Source organism: Podarcis liolepis, assembly GCF_965112155.1.
Source record: "Podarcis liolepis genome assembly, chromosome: W".
NCBI lineage: Eukaryota > Metazoa > Chordata > Lepidosauria > Squamata > Lacertidae > Podarcis > Podarcis liolepis.
The window spans coordinates 23322055-23338710 of NC_139568.1; the positions used below are offsets into that span (position 1 = coordinate 23322055).

Sequence of the window (16656 nt, forward strand, 5' to 3'; positions counted from 1 at the left end):
ACACAAAACTAAGATTCCTTACCCAGTGTGTAAAGAATGCATCCGCCAGTGTACAATCACACAATGCAAAAATATGTGTATCCAATCCCAATTTAAAGGGGAACTCAGACCCATCCCAAATATGCTGGGCAAGGTTAAAAAATGAACAGATAATTGACACTTAGATCCACTCTGTTACCCTAAACCAGGGGTGGGAACCTCAGACTCAGGAACTGAATGTGGCCCTTCAGACCTATGAACCCCCTGAGACTCTCCCCAGGCCTGTTCTCCAGTGTTTTTTACTAGAATGCATGGCTGAACAAAGCTGTGCCTCTTGTAGGCCTGGATGGAGATGTGTAGAAATGTCTAGACTTATGCATGACAGACCCTTTACAAGCTAGAATGTTACAAGCATTTAACTTGCAGGATTTGAGCCATTTTTACAAACTTTGTTTTTAAAATTTTCAATAAACAAAACATAACATACATGGTTGAAGCCTCCTAGTTGAAATCCTGCAAAGTTAAAAGCAAGCAAGGCAGAGAGCTTAAAAGCGCTTTTTTGCATTGGGAAAACCCAATGCAAAGAGTTTTTAAGCTCTCTGCCTTGCTGGGGATGGGGGTGTTGAAGCCCTCTGGAAACCCTGGGATGCTCAAGTGTGTGGGAGTTCCACAGGCTAGAGAGTGTTTTTGCATATACATGGAACCCTTGGAACCAAACTCCTGCACAAGTTGTCATCATATAGTATTGTACTGCCAGAGTAGAACATTACATGCCAACGTTTGATACACAGTATTTGTAAGAGGGCACAAACAATCTGTATCCAGGTGTTTCTGACATTTAGGCCTCTTCCTCTTCTCTTCTATGAACATCCAATGCTCACAACAACGACTGACACTGGCATTTAAGATCTGACTTCCCTCTGAAATGTCTTCATGAAACACTGTAGACATATTTAAGTTGCTCAGCAGCTGCATTCTCCATGGGCATCCATTCCTCAAATGTCAGTCACAATTAACCTTGTACCTAAGATAAAGAGAGTAACATTAGCAGTGCCTCGAAAGGAAGTTATCAGAAAACTATGATTTGCTCAGGGGCAGTCATGAATGGGTGTGCTTTGATGCACATAACAAACTCAAAATACAGGCTGTATAAACTACGATGGTCTACTTGGAAAAAGTTATTTTACCGTCACAAGCGGGCACATGATCCTTAAGGGATAGAAGAGGCTTCCTCTAAAACAGCACAGCCAAACCCAAAAATATTAGACACTCAAGGATCCTTATTAGGTGCAATGTGGCTGCTGAAAGCCTTATTCTACTCACTGCTAATGTTTGTTTTCTGCAACTGTTCAGCTATGGCAAGCATAGACAAACTAGGCCCTCCAGATGTTTTGGGACTACAACTCCCATCATCCCTAGCTAACAGGACCAGTGGTCAAGGATGAGGCGAGTTGTAGTCGCAAAACATCTAGAGGGCCGAGTTTCCCTGTGCCTGAGCTATGGCATCTGCCCACTACCTTTCCTTTTGGGTGGAGGGAGGGAGAGAGAGAACTGAAGTGTCTTTTTAAAATTCTGGCAAGCTTCCCTAGGTGGGTGACTACCATAAATTCCGGCGTATAAGGTGACTTTTTAACCCCGGGAAAGAGCTTAAAAGGTCGGGGATCACCTTATACACCGGGTATGGGTGGCGCGGAGCAGAGCTCGCCTCCCCGCTGCTGCTGTGGTGGCGGCTCCGAAGCAGCAGCAGCAGGCGGCGGGCTCAGCTCCGCGCTGGGAGAAAGCCGCCCGGTGAGGAGCCCGCCCCCCCAAAGCGGCAGGCTCAGTGAGCGGCAGGCTCAGCTCCGTGCCGGGCGGCTTTCTCCCAGCTTGGAGCTGCCCAGCGTATTAGGCGACTGGGCTTCTAAGACAAATCCCCAAATTGCAGCTGCTAATTTGGGGGGTCGTCTAATACGCCCATAGGGACGTGGGTGGCGCTGTGGGTTAAACCACAGAGCCTAGGATTTGCTGATCAGGTCAGCAGTTCGAATCCCTGGGACGGGGTGAGCTCCCGTTGCTCGGTCCCAGCTCTTGCCAACCTAGCAGTTCGAAAGCACGCCAAAGTGCAAGTAGATAAATAGGTACCGCTCCGGAGGGAAGGTAAACGGTGTTTCTGTGCACTGCTCTGGTTCGCCAGAACCGGATTAGTCATGCTGGCCACATGACCCAGAAGCTGTATGCCGGCTCCCTCGGCCAATAAAGCGAGATGAGCGCCGCAACCCTAGTCGGCCACGACTGGACCTAATGGTCCCTTTACCTAATACACCCAGTCGCCTAATATGCCGGAATCTATGGTATATCTTTGCCACGGATGTCTTTTGTTTTTAATTTCATCTTGCTATTTTTCTGCTGTTTTTATTTTATTTCATACATCACCTTGGGACGTATGTGGAAGGTGAAAAATAGTAATACTCCCAAGACTACTGAACAGCATGTCTGAAATCCTAGTCAAAGCTTTTAACCAGTTTTCATCAGAGATTAAAGTCTACAGCTTTCTATGCCACCATTAAGGGCATTCCAGGCATCAGGGCAAGAAGTGAACTGAACCCTGACAGCATATTTAACTGGTATTGAAGTCACCATCCCTAGTGGAGCCTCTTCAAAGCTTGCACTCATATCAGTGACATCTGCATATTATTTTGCTGAAACGCCATTCACAGCTTGCCTTTTAAAAAAATCTAGTTTTCGGGGGGCCGCTAGGGGCGCCTTGAAAGATGGCCGACAATACCATCTCTCCGGCTTGCACGAGGTAATTGGAGGCTGATTATGGGGAGTATATCAGTCTCATTCATTTTCCCAGGGGATGGGAAAATGCTGCCTCGCCCGCGGTTTGCCCATAAATCACCCCCGAGTTTGAAAGAAGGAGGGGGTGGGGGCACTAGGCGGAAAGCCCTTGTGCGAGTCCTGGAACTCCCGGACGCTACTTTCAGGAGCGAAACTGGCTGCGTTGCTTAAGAAGAAGAAAAATTGGAGAAGTAAACGCACATGCTTCGAGCGAGGTCAGGAGTGTGTTATCTGCTAAATAAATCTACCACTGAAATGATGAAGCGATGGAATGAACTGAGGACTATATCAAATAAACACAACTATGTTGGTATGTGGAACGGAACGGGAAGGAGGGGGAACTTTCTGCTTTTAAATATGATTTACCTAACAACCCCCCCCCCCTTTAGAAGAACTGCCACAATGACTGACAGCAAGTGAGATGGAAAAATAAACTGTGTGGAAACAAAAAATGCTAATAAAAGGTTTTACTCTGTGGGAGATCTGGAAAGAATGGAGGCTTTCTTGTGCGTAGTTACAAAAGCGATCTGCCATTAAGGGGCAGACCTTGCTGCAAGATTTCCAGTCATAGGGAGTATGAGCCACTGTTTTGTTATCAGGTTGGATCGTAAATTTGAAAGGGCAACAAACCTCCTGAAAAGGCTGATTTATTGTGCACAAGGTCTGCGAAAATTAAAGAACGGACGCTGAGACTGTATTTCATCAGAATTGTCTAAAATGGCGACTGCCACTTGAACGGACTCTTGGATGGATTTATGTGAGATGAATTACGGGAAAGCATTTCAAAGTTCACACAGAAATATAAACAAGGCTGTTTCTTTTACCTCGCTTGTGGAGACAACTCGGAGGTTATTAAAAGAAAAAGGATAACGACAAGTAGATGAGAAGATGGGACTGTGAACATCAAAGCAGCAGAAATACAAGATGATTGGACTCCTACCAAACTCGAAGCATGGGTACCCCCTACAAAAAAAAAAAAATTCGGCTTAACATTTGGACTTTGCGATTTGAATTGATATAATTGGGAATATGATTGGATATGATTGGTTTGATAAATGGAATTTTAATAAAAATTATTTAAAAATAAAAATAATAAAAATCTGGTTTATTCTTTCCTCTTCCCTCAGAAATTTGCAAAGGCTAGATTCCAAAACAGGGTGGTTATTTATTTACCCAAATTGAGCAGCCAAGAACTCACCACAAACTTCACTGAAGGTATCAGCAATTTAAGCTGTACACTCTATCTGCCCATCTTTAACTTGCAAAAAGTATGCAGTGTTCCTAACATTGCGTCCATCCACAGTTTACCTGTTGTACTATTAGAGTAGAAATCCATGTTGTCCACCAGCACTGCCATGCACCAGGTCACATATTAAAGACCACTGTCATCCTGCAACAATTAAAACAGGCATGAAAGATTATTCTAGCACAAACTGCCCAAGCCCCTAACCACCCCCAGAAACACAGCAAGAATGCCTGTGTTTGCCAATTAACCTGCTTCAAGCTCTGATGCTTTAAGTTTGAGAGGTGGAAGGTTCACTGGATTGGAATGAACAGGAATGGCTTATGGATTCTCATTTCCTTTCCAATGGTGCTTTTCGTGGTAAATCCACAACCTGAGTGGCATGTTTTAAGGATTATAGCAGAACTTTATTTGGAGATCTTCAAGTCTTACTACATTTCAAGAGCATCTTTTGGACTTCCTGGCTGCACCTGGATCATGACAACTTGCCACAGGTTCTGCTATTTGTATCAAAACTGCCCACCTGACTTAGTACAAAGAAGTCAGGCATCCAACTAAACATCAGGTTTGTATTAACGGCTTGTCTGTAATTCCCCAAGCTGGTATATATTTTGGCTATTTAAGCCAATTTCTGATTTGCTAGCATTTTAATTTCCTAGTATAGTATAGTACAAGCAGTTGTTTTTTTAAGTTCTTCCTCGAAACATACTGGGCAAAAAATAACCCCTCCCAACCCTTTAAAGAAATGTTGTCTACAGTGAGTTGCTTTCTTAGTGTTGCTTTCAAAAGCTTTGTGCCATAATACAGTTTCATCTAAGATAAGGTTATGTTGAATTTGTAAGGCTTCGCCTAAGGCTATCCAGCAGTTTTTCTATTGGGTGCTGCTTTAAAATTTAAAAGAGCTTCCATTGCCATGATGTACAGCAAAGATGTTCCTTTAAAAATGAGACACTACAGGATTGCAAAAATTTGAAACAGTAAGAGCAAGTACTGTTTTGCAGCTTCTTTGATGGAACTGGCCAAACCTCTTACACATCTGTAGCTTGCTTACTACAGGTTAATATGTTATTTTGGGGGGTGAGGTTCTTGCAAATTCCCAAATGAAATATTTAGAAAGGCACAATGTACATTCAGCATTATCCGTATGTCGTTTGGATTTAATGACTGAATGGTATCCTGAATTTTTACACAAGACTAAATTAATTTTCTATTTTGGAGCATTGTGTGCATTTCAGCATGGAGAGGATGTTTTAACATTTTAGTCTGGCACACATCCCACCACCCTCCAAAAGCTAAAATGGGTTTGCTAGAAAGAAGGCACATGTTTGAATGTGTAGAACGATCCATGGCCATTTTAGATGGCTGCACGTTGTACGTGAAGCCTTAGGGTTGCCGGTTTCATGGATGAGGTGAGAGCGTTGCATTTCAGGGTTAACCTTTACTTTAAGAAGTAACAACACTAGTACACAGGCCAAAAATGTCATACATTAACACCTGCATTCTGAGACAAATCTTAACAATTTTGAAATGAAATTAAAACAAGTTTACTTTCTCCTCACCAAAAAAATAAAAAATAAAATATTAAGTAATGGAGGGGAACTTAACAAGAAACAATAAAAAAGATAAAGACAAATGTTTCAGTAGTCCTCTGGAGTGGGGATAGAACTTCCACATCTCATTTGTTGGAGGAAAAAACTGATTTGGTCCAGCACTTTTAAAGGTTTCAGTATCTGCTTCGGCCTCCACCTCTATCAGAGCGGCTCCCTCCACGGCCGCCACCTCTGGGTGCTCCGCGGCTGGAGCTGCTGTAAGAATCACGTGGAGGAGCATAACCCCTTTCCATAGAAGGGGTGAGGCCTCTGTCTTGTCTTCCCACACGATCCCGGCCACTTGAGTAGACATCACTTCTGCTGCTTGAGTAACTTTCTCGACTTCCACCATACCCATCTTGGGTGTTCCCATAACCGTCATAGCGACTGCTTCCACCATAAGATGGAGGGGGCCCTCGTGCAGGTGGAGCACTACGTGAGTTACCTGCAGGTTCAATGGTCAGGTAATAGGACAACACTATAAATCATATCACCACAACTTTACATCTAAGTTAAAAAGAATTTGTATCAATGGTGTCTGTTACTCTTTTGTATTAACTGAAAGTTTTAATATACATTTGGCAGGGGAGTATCGGATAGTGAATGAAATAAAGACTGTTTGAAGACGATATTTCTCAAGGCAGCTCTTTTCGGGATTATTCCAGAACAGCTTGGTATTTTTACAACAGAAATTCCACCATTTTTTTCTCTCCAGTGATAGATGCAATTCAGAACAGTTGAACTTTTGCTTCGTTAGTTTATGGGAAATGTAATTCAATCATTTTGTTAAAAATGAAGTAACGGTGTATTTTCACTGCAGTGGACAAGCCCAGAATGCCAATTCCCCACTTAAGTAGATGCAGTCTATTAAGTCAAGAGTGAGGCCTATTGAGTTCCTGAAGACCTTCAAAATAAGCACTTACCATAGGAATTTCTGTATGAGCCCCCACTTGGGTGATCAGAGTAGTCCCGGTCACGCCCTCCACAGCCATCACGATTACTGTAAGAAGAATAACTGCTGGGGTTTAGTACAGGCCATTGCTATAATAATAATAATAATAATAATAATAATAATAATAATAATAATAATAATATTTATTATTTATACCCCGCCCATCTGGCTGGGTTTCCCCAGCCACTCTGGGCGGCTTCCAACAGAACACTGAAATACAATAACCTATTAAACATTAAAAGCTTTCCTAAACAGGCTGCCTTCAAGTGTCTTCTAAATGTCGAGTAGTTGTTTTTCTCTTTGACATCTGGTGGGAGGGCGTTCCACAGGGCGGGTGCCGCTACCAAGAAGGCCCTCTGCCTGGTTCCCTGTAACCTTACTTATCACAATGAGGGAACCGCCAGAAGGCCCTCAGCGCTGGATCTCAGCGTCTGGGCAGAAAGATTTGAGGTGGAGACGCTACTTCAGGTATACTGGACTGGAGCCATTTAGGGCCTTAAAGGTCAGCACCAACACTTTGAATTGTGCTCGGAAACGTACTGGGAGCCAGTGTAGGTCTTTGAAGACCGGTGTTATATGGTCTCGGCAGCTGCTCCCAGTCACCAGTCTAGCTGCCGCATTCTGGATTAGTTGTAGTTTCCGTGTCACCTTCAAAGGTAGCCCCACATAGAGTGCATTGCAGTAGTCCAAGCGAGAGATAACTAGAGCATGCACCACTATGGCGAGACAGTCTGCAGGCAGGTAGGGTCTCAGCCTGTGTACCAGCTGCCCTAGACACAGAATTAACCTGCGCCTCCATGGACAGCTGTGAATCCAAACTAACTCCCAGGCTGTGCACCTGGTCCTTCAGGGGCACAGTTACCCCATTCAGGACCAGGGAGTCCTCCACACCAGCCCGCCCCCCTGTCCCCCCAAAACAGTACTTCTGTCTTTTCAAGATTCAACCTCAATCCATTAGCCACCATCCAACCTCCAACCGCCTCCAGGCACTCACACAGGACCTTCACCGCCTTCACTGGTTCTGATTTGAAAGAGAGGTAGAACTGGGTTTCAACTGCATATTGATGAACACCCAGCCCAAAAGCCCTGATGCTCTCTCCCAGCGGCTTCATGTAGCTGTTTAAAAGCATGGGGGAGAGGACGAAACGCTGAGGCACCCCACAAGTGAGAGCCCAGGGGTCTGAACACTCATCCCCCACCACCACTTTCTGAACACGGCCCAGGAGAAAGGAGCGGTACCACTGTATAACAGTGCCCCCAGCTCCTCTAGACGGTCCAGAAGGATGTTCTGGTCGATCGTGTCAAAAGCCACTGAAAGATCCAGCAGAACTAGGAAACAGCTCTCACCTTTGTCCCTAGCCTGCCTGAGATCATCAAACAGCGCTACCAAGGCAGTTTCAGTCCCATGGTGAGGCCTGAATCCCGATTGGAAGGGATCCAAATGGTCCGTTTCCTCCAGGCGTGCTTGGAGTTGTTCAACAACCACCCGCTCAATCACCTTGCCCAAGAATGGCAGATTTGAGACTGGGCGATAGTTGGCCAAATTGGCCGGGTCTAAAGATGTTTTTTTAAGAAGCGGTTTAATGACCGCCTCTTTCAGCGGGTCTGGGAAGGCTCCCTCACGGAGGGAAGCATTCACCACCCCACGAAGCCCATCGCCCAGTCCTTCCCGGCTAGCTTTTATAAGCCAGGATGGGCAAGGATCAAGGAGACAGGTGGTTGGTTTCACTCGTCCAAGGAGCCTGTCCACATCCTCGGAGGTAACAGATTGGAATTGATCCCACACAACTTGACTAGACAGGACTCTAGCACTCTCCCGTCCTGGCCCTGCTCCCACTGTGGCGTCTACCTCTTCCCGAATCTGAGCGACTTCATCTGCAAAAAACTTTGCAAAATCATTGCAGGAGATCATGTGGCCTGTACTGGGCCCCGATGGAGCAGGTGGTTCCGCTAAATTGTGAACCACCTGAAAGAGTCTCCTGCTGCTGTTTTCTACAGATGCAATAGAGGCAGTGAAGAAAGTCTTCTCCGCTGTTGCTCCCATCACTTGGTAGGCTCGACACTGAGCTCTAACCCGTGTCCAGTCAGATTCAGAATGAGTTTTCCGCCACCGGGGCTCTAGCTGTCTCAGTGATTGCTTCATTGCCCTCAGATCCGTTGAAAAGCATGGGGCTGTCCGGGCTCCATGCAATCAGAGAGCGTGCTTCGGAGCCAAACAGTCAATAGCCCTGGTTAACTCCACATTCCAGTGGGCCACCAGGGAATCAGCTGAAAGGCCACCAACATGGGATAAAACATCCCCCACCACTCTTTGGAAACCATTTGGATCCATTAAGTGGCAGGGGCAGACCATCCGAATTGGTCCCACCTCCCTGCAGAGGGGAAGGGTCACAGTGACTTTTGCACAGAGTAAGGTAGACCTTTCACTTATACCCTGTTCTTCCTCAAAAGAATCTTAGATTTGGTTCCCAAGCAGTCTCCCATCCAGGTCATTTTGAGATGACCCACCCTTTAGTCCCAATACCCTGCCTGACTCAGTCTAAGTACACATAACTAAAATAATCAAAGATCTATCTATCCTTGCATCAATTACCCCCCCCCCCCCCACACACACACTATTTCCTTTGTGTCTACATAAGTCACTTGGGGTAAGAACTAGTCAAAGCTGTTCTTTGCAGAGCATCATGAATATCAGGGGTGGTAGTCAGAAGATAGATCTGGATCTATTAGTAGATTAGCAAAGATTTGTGATTCCCAATTATAGCAGCAAAATGTAGAAAGCTTGTGGCAACCATTAAAGGATCTGTGCGTAGAACATGAGCGCTGTTCAGTTGAACTCCTGGGCTCAAAATTCTTTAATTCCAAGTACATCATTTACACTAGACTCCTGTTAATAGATTCCTAGGTTTTAGTTCCAAATAAAGTATATTCCAAAAGCCTGAAGTCTGCCCCATCCCTGATAAACATAGATGGTGCTATAGAAAATAATGACATATAGCTTCCAATAGACCTACATTATCCACCTTCACATGGCTGGCTAGTGGCTTTAGAACTGCTTAAAGAAATCCAACAATTGTTCATTGGTTTCTCTTCTGTAACATAAGAGGGATACACATGTTCTTGTAGCATCTTAAATATAAACAGATTTAGTATGGCATAAGCTTCCATGCACCACAGTCCACTTCACCTGACACATGAAGTACTATCCTTAGTTGCAAATAGGTATAAGACTTCAGAAGTGTCTGATGAAAAGGACTGTAGTCCACCAAACCTTCTGGCATAATGAAGCTGCTCAAGGTGCGACAAAACACTTGTTATATTATTGTGCTTATCGTTTGAATCAAGTACAAAGAAGCACACTGCAAACTGAAACATAAGCTTGACTAACTTGTTGAATGAAATATTAAAAGATTTGTTTGAGAATACACAAAAGTGAACGTTAAGTACCTGTAACCTCTTGAGGGATACTCATCACGTGAACGGGAATGACCAGAGTCACGGTAGGCATAATCTCTTGGAGGTGGAGTATATTCTTTTTTGTCTCTGGAACTTGCCAATTGAACAATGAGCTTGACTAGCTTGTTAATGGAATATGAGAGATTTGTTCAACAAGACACAAAATCAAACATTAGCTACCTGTAGCCTCTTGAGGGGTATTCATCACGTGAACTGAAGTGACCATAATCACGGTAGGCATAATCTCTTGGCGGTGGGACATAATCTCTTGTTTCTCTGGAGCTTGGATAGTCCCGACTTGAATAGCTATGGAAATGAAAACTGAAGTATTTTTTCCGATAGTCAAGTGCAGGAGCTCCTCATAACAGCTCACAGCCATACGCTCAAGCAGAGTCCTAATGCAGCAGCAGACACCCTACCACAAAGTGGAGGAGACGTAGTGTAACATCTAATTAGACTTGGCTGACAAGTCACAGAATACTGAACTTCAAAAGGACCCTGAGATCAGTGCAATTAAAGCACTGAAGATGATTCAAGAGTTCGGACAAGTTGCTGGTTTCAAATTGAATAAGAATAAAACCAAAATTTTAGGAAAAAAATTAACAATACATGAAAAACTTAATTTAGAGGAAACCACAAGGCTGAAGTTTGTGAAAAAGGTGAAATATATGGGTGTAAATATGACTGCAAAAAAACTGAATTTGTACAAAGACAACTATGAAAAGTTATGGAAAGATATCAAAAGGGATTTGGATATCTGGACAAGGCTGAAACTATCTTTGTTGGGCCAAATTTCTGGGGTAAAGATGAATGTATTGCCTAAGTTGTGATTCTTGTTTCAAGTACTTCCTATCATTGATAAGTTAAATTGTTTTAAGGAATGGCAAAAGGTATTATCTAAATTTATCTGGCAGGGGGACACACCCAGAATTAAATTTAAATTATTAACAGATGTGAAAGAGAGAAGCGGTTTCTCCCTGCCAGGTTTAAGGATTTCCTTAGAAGCTGCAGCCTTTTGCTGGCTGAAATAATGGTTTTTATTGGAAGATACAGATGTTTTAGATTTGGAAGGTTTTGATAATGTATTTGGTTGGCATGCATATTTATGGTACGACAAGATAAAAGCTCACAAAGGATTTAAAAATCATATAGTTAGAAAATCTTTGTACAATGTTTGGATGAGATATAAGGATTTGTTTAGAAAGGAAAACACCCAGGTGGATATCACCATTGGAAGCTAAGACCCATAAAAGGTTGAATATGAAAGACACGTGGTTGAAGTATAATATTTTGATGGAAGTAGGGGACCAATTTAGATTAAAATCTTATGATCAGTTGAAAGATAAAGTAGATGATTGGTTCCAGTACATCCAGATAAATGAAGTGTTTAAAATGGATAAGAAAATCGGTTTTCAAACAGAGAAATCCAATCTGGAAACGGAATTACTAGATACAAAAACAAAAAACCTATCTAAGATGTATAATTTATTGCTGGAATGGCATACGAAAGATGAACAAGTGAAATCTGTAATGACTGAATGGGCCAGGGACGTGGGGCACAATATCATGATGGTGGATTGGGAGAAATTGTGGAAAAAGGGAATCAAATTTACAGCTTGTAACGTATTAAGAGAAAATTTGATGAAAATCATGTACAGATTGTATTTAACACCAGTGAAGTTAGCAAAAATGTATCATACTCATGATAATAAATGCTGGAAATGTAAAGAAAAAGGAGGAACTTTTTACCACATGTGGTGGACGTGCCCCAAGGTAAAAGACTTCTGGGAAAGGATTTACAATGAACTGAAAAAAGTGTTGAAAAACACATTTATTAAAAACCCAGAAGCCTTTTACGTGGCATAGTGGGGGGTGAAATCCCAAAAAAGGATGTTACTTTTTTTCTGTATGCCACAACAGCTGCGAGAATATTGCTAGCGAAGAATTGGAAGAAACAAGATTTACCAACTATCGAAGAATGGCAGATGAAGATGATGGACTATATGGAACTTGCCAAACTGACTGGGAGACTCCGAGACCAGAGAGAGGAGACAGTGGAAGAAGATTGGAAGAAGTTTAAGGAATATTTGAAAAAATATGTTAATATTTAAATCTTAGAATAGCTTTGGAAGTGGATATAGGCTGTAGGGTTAGAAATAGAAGCTAGTGTATTTTAAAATAGTATTATTTGTAAATGAAATGTGAAGATTTTTATGGTTAAAGTAAGTGTGATGATAAAAAAATAGTTAGAAATTATGATATATGTAAACTACTAAAGATGAGTTAAAATGAAAATCAGATGGGGGGACTTGGGGAAGCCCACCTAACAATGTTTAGAAAAAATAAGGATAAGACAAGAATGTTTGTATTGTTTGTTTTTCTGTTTGTGTTGTTTACTTGTGTTATAAAATGAATTTTTTTTAAAAAAAAAGACAAGTCACAGAATACTGAACTTCAAATGGTGGTGTAGCCACTAGCATCTTAAACTTGGGTTGCAGAAACCTGAGTTAACTTCTCTGATTAGCATTTAGCTTTAAATAAGAAATACAACCAATTCTACAATTAATTGCTACAATTTAAATGACTAGCATTAAGTACAAATTCAATTAAAAGAAAGAAAATATCCAGCCACTTTGATTCTCCTCATTCTTCCTTTATGCAGATAACAAATTGTTCATAAACAGTAAACACCGGAAGCCTCATTATCTCATTGATTTGCCAGAACAAATCAATTGTCTGGTTGTCCTGACAGATGGGACACGCCCAGTCCAAAAAATGTCCCAGATGTGCTCCCCCTACACCCTTTCCATTAAATCACTGCTTCTGCAATAAAAATGCAGTAGGTTCAATAATTAAGTTCCTTGATCTGAAAAATATCCAACAGGGTTTGATTTTACCTGTCTTTAGTACTGTAACCATCATCTCTTGGAGACAGGTAGACATCTCTTCGTGATGGCAGTGGTTCTCTGCGTGGCGGTCCTCCATAACCGTCTCTACCACGTGAGAGGGGTGCTTAAGTAATCAAGCAGAAAATGAAAATTTTTTGAAATAAAGCCTTCTGAAAACAAGGTATTAGTAGAGAAAGTTGTTCCCACCATGAGCTAAGACCACACCATACTGAATCAAACTTTTCTGTGGTGGTTTAAGTTCAATACAACCTCTATCAGCAAGATGAAGAGATAGCAAAGTCCTACATTATACTGAAAGAAAGGTTGCTTTCAGTTCTTCCAAACAGAGGCCTAGTCAAACTAAGCATACATCAACAAGGGCTGACTAGTGAGTATTTAGCCCATATTCTACAACTCAAGAATCCTTTTCCAACGTGTTGCATAGGACTCACATGTGGAGATATGCTGAAAACCGAAGTCATCCAGCATAACTAAGGAGTGTCAATTCATACCTCTTAATCCAGCAAGGGGTATCTGCCCTAACACAGAGACACTAGCGGGGACTTGCTCCCAACATAGCACTGCTGGAGGGTCCTGGAAGCAGCACAACTAACTTGCTATTTCTGAGTGTCAGTAAAACTCAGCACCGTTGTAAAAGCCTTTCTCCAACCACCACAGATTTGTGGATCCATGCAATGGACAATAAAAAAAATACTTTATTACATTTACATGCTGTTTGGCATCAATGTGATTAAAAAAATTACCTCTGCCTCCCATTCCACTACTGCTACGAACAGGTCCAGAAGGAGCAGGTCTTTTAGGTGGTGGGCCACCGCTATGTGGGGGTGGACCCCTTTTCATCGGTAGAGGGCCTCTAGAAGAACCTAAAAGATCAGCAATGTGCCAGCTAGATAGCAGAAACAGGATCCCTCAGACAGTTCTGCCTCACTAGGAGCACAATGTACCACTGTGGCAGTACCCATGATACACACAGAATATTCTACACTGTCCCTTCCCAGAGAGAGAATGTCATTTGGAACAGAACTGATTCTCAGCAGCTCTTTCCAATAATTTGAATAACTATGATTTTACCGTTCTGTTTTCATGAATTTGTTGTTTATTTATTTGCTGCTGTGTTTGTTATTACAGGGATTGCAATACTTGTTTTTAAACGTTACTGACACCGATTAAATAACTTCTGCCTAAACTTGCAAAATTTCAGTTAAGGCAAATTGCCAATTTGCTTAACATGAGATTAATTCCTGGCCCAATTTCCAAAATACACCTCAATGTTTTAAGCAAGCCTACAAGTTTGCTAGCTTCATCTCTATACTTGAGTACATCAAACACAAGAACAGCATTCGTCCTGTGAAATAGCAGGACGGCAATCTTTTCCCAAACTTCCAAAAGGGGTAAGATAACCACCAGAAATTCATCATTTGTATTGTGTCTAGAGCTGGGCGATATATTGGTAAATTGTCTGAAACCAGTATGGCATTCAGATCGCAGTATCTGTTTCAGATATTTTTAGGGGCTTCTTGCCCCTCAGCCAAGAAGTTTAAGGCAATATGGGGCCTTACTTAACTGCAGGGCATATGTATCTAGGCTGTTTATTCCTCCCCTAAGGTGGAGAGAAGCGGCAGCTAAGATATATCATGATGTTTGGAATGTAGCAGTATAATACAATATTTAGCTGCTGATATATAAAATGTTGAAAACCAGACACTGCACAGTCCTAATTGTGTCTTGATTTTGAGAGTAGGCTGTAAACCAGCATTCTCTATGCAGTCTTGTATGCTGCCCAATTACATATGGGAAAACACACATACCCAAATAACTCCCTCTTGAAGGGGGACCCCGTGTTCCACTTCCACCTCTTCCGCCTCTAAAACCTCTTGGAGGACCTCTGCTCCTTGGAGGGGGAGGGGGCCCACGTCTACCGGTTTCAAAGGATGGCTTGGTAGCTTGTTCAACTTTAATTGATCTTCCGTCTAAAGACTGAACAAAGGAATCTAACTTAACATTAATTGCAAATGCTTCTTTTTGTAGGACAGAGTGCCTCAGTTCTTATCCCTGCTATGGTTTCTAGCAAATACGTTTGGTTTTGTATTATGCAGATAAAAAACATAATTTTAAAAATGAATATATTGCTTTAACCCCACTTTGTAAACCACTCTAGGATTTAACCAACCAAGGTGAACTTAAAAATTGAACACCCATATTCTACGGCTAAATGCTTTCAGTATGTCAATCTTATTTGTTTACATACAATTCTTCTAGATCTTTAGTTTCCAAGTGCATTCAAACCAATTTTCAGAAGCAAAGGTTTTGCCATGATGTGCATATTAGTTTCTGTTTTGCCACTGAGCAGCTGCTTAGAGTCACAAGGCTGTACCTATGTACAGAAATTGGGTTTGTACTGAGATTGTACTGACATGCTGCCCAGTGGTGTTCACAGAAAGGGGGAGGATGTTAGTTTCTGTTTTGCCACTGAGAAGCTGCTTAGAGTCACAAGGCTCTGTTTACATTCCAGAGACAGTCCAGACTGTTGGAAGTCTCACGGGAGACTAGAGGCGGATGTGACGTTAGTGGTTTCCTGTTTCCTTTGTTCCTTTGTTTCAGTTGCTCTCTGCTTTCATGGAGAGAGGATGTATATTTCTTTGCTGTCTGCGTAGTAAGAAATAAAGCATAGCATGTAGCCATAAATCTCATCACTTCTGCTGCTTTGATACTCTGCTTAATGTGGGAACGTGCCTTGGAGCCTTATTAAAGGCTCAGGTCGTTAAACACGTTGGGAGGTGATTCCGAAGGACTCAGGGGAAGAAAATGAGCTTTATCAGCTTGGCCGAGCGGAGATCCCGACAGTGCATGTTATTAAAAAGTAACAGTCACTACAGGTATTTTCTAGAAATAATTGATTGAGCCATCACAATCAGGAAGCAATGCTGTATTATTTAGGCAGTTCTTGAGACATCCAGTTTCATTCTTAATTTAAGAGTAGCCCATAGAATGCCCATACTAGCATTCTTGAAGAAAATAAGCCATAAGGCTTTATTTGTCTTAAAGCTAACCCTTAACATCCTTAAACAAATTCACTTAGCATCCCTAAATGCTATTACCCAAGCATTCACTCCATTATAACACATCACTGAACTTGTCTCATTAATAAAAGCAACTCTGTCAATCAATCAATCAATCCAATCACCCTCAGCTTGACACTCTGCAATTAACACATTAGTTCCTACCTTTCCATTCATATCTCTGGCAGCATCCTTGGCATCTGCTGGACTCTCGAAGGTAACAAAAGCAAACCCTCTTGATTTGTTGGTTTCACGGTCTTTCATAAGGAGAACTGAAGAAAGACAAAAGTGTTATTCCACTTTCATCTTAGAATGGTGTATCCCAAGTTGTACACAAACCTGCTCAGAACTTCTTAGAGGACATATAAGCTCTATCACTTCAACTGATCAAAGCTGTAAAATTCATCAAAGCAGACCTTTAATATAATATTATGCCCTAAAAAGGCTGTGTGCTTACCCTCTACTATATGGCCATATTTGCCAAAGACAGATTCAAGAGCCTTCTCATTAGTCTCTGTGTTCAGCCCACCAATGAACAGCTTGCCAGGACGATCTGCTTCAACCATTTTGACACAGTTTGGGATCTGGAACAACACACATTCAACTTGAAATGGGAGAAGCTTGGGTCCTTTGGAAATATTTGACAAAA

At 42.2% G+C, this 16656-nt stretch overlaps 1 protein-coding gene and 1 long non-coding RNA gene across 2 annotated transcripts in view; both read right to left on the reverse strand.

The window, feature by feature from the left end:
• The window catches only part of LOC310697737, an 895058-nt gene that overhangs the window by 100235 nt on the left and 778167 nt on the right, over window positions 1–16656 (reverse strand). The window lies entirely within an intron of this gene.
• Window positions 709–16591, reverse strand: LOC310697711 (RNA-binding motif protein, X chromosome-like). Its single transcript, XM_083484421.1, has 9 exons — window positions 16465–16591; window positions 16173–16279; window positions 14757–14925; window positions 13692–13811; window positions 12937–13051; window positions 10220–10345; window positions 6555–6631; window positions 4108–6109; window positions 709–1003 (listed from the first exon to the last, which is right to left on the reverse strand). Exons 1-8 carry the CDS (start codon window positions 16571–16573, stop codon window positions 5766–5768), a joined length of 1167 nt encoding a protein of 388 aa, XP_083340547.1. The 5' UTR covers window positions 16574–16591; the 3' UTR covers window positions 709–1003; window positions 4108–5765.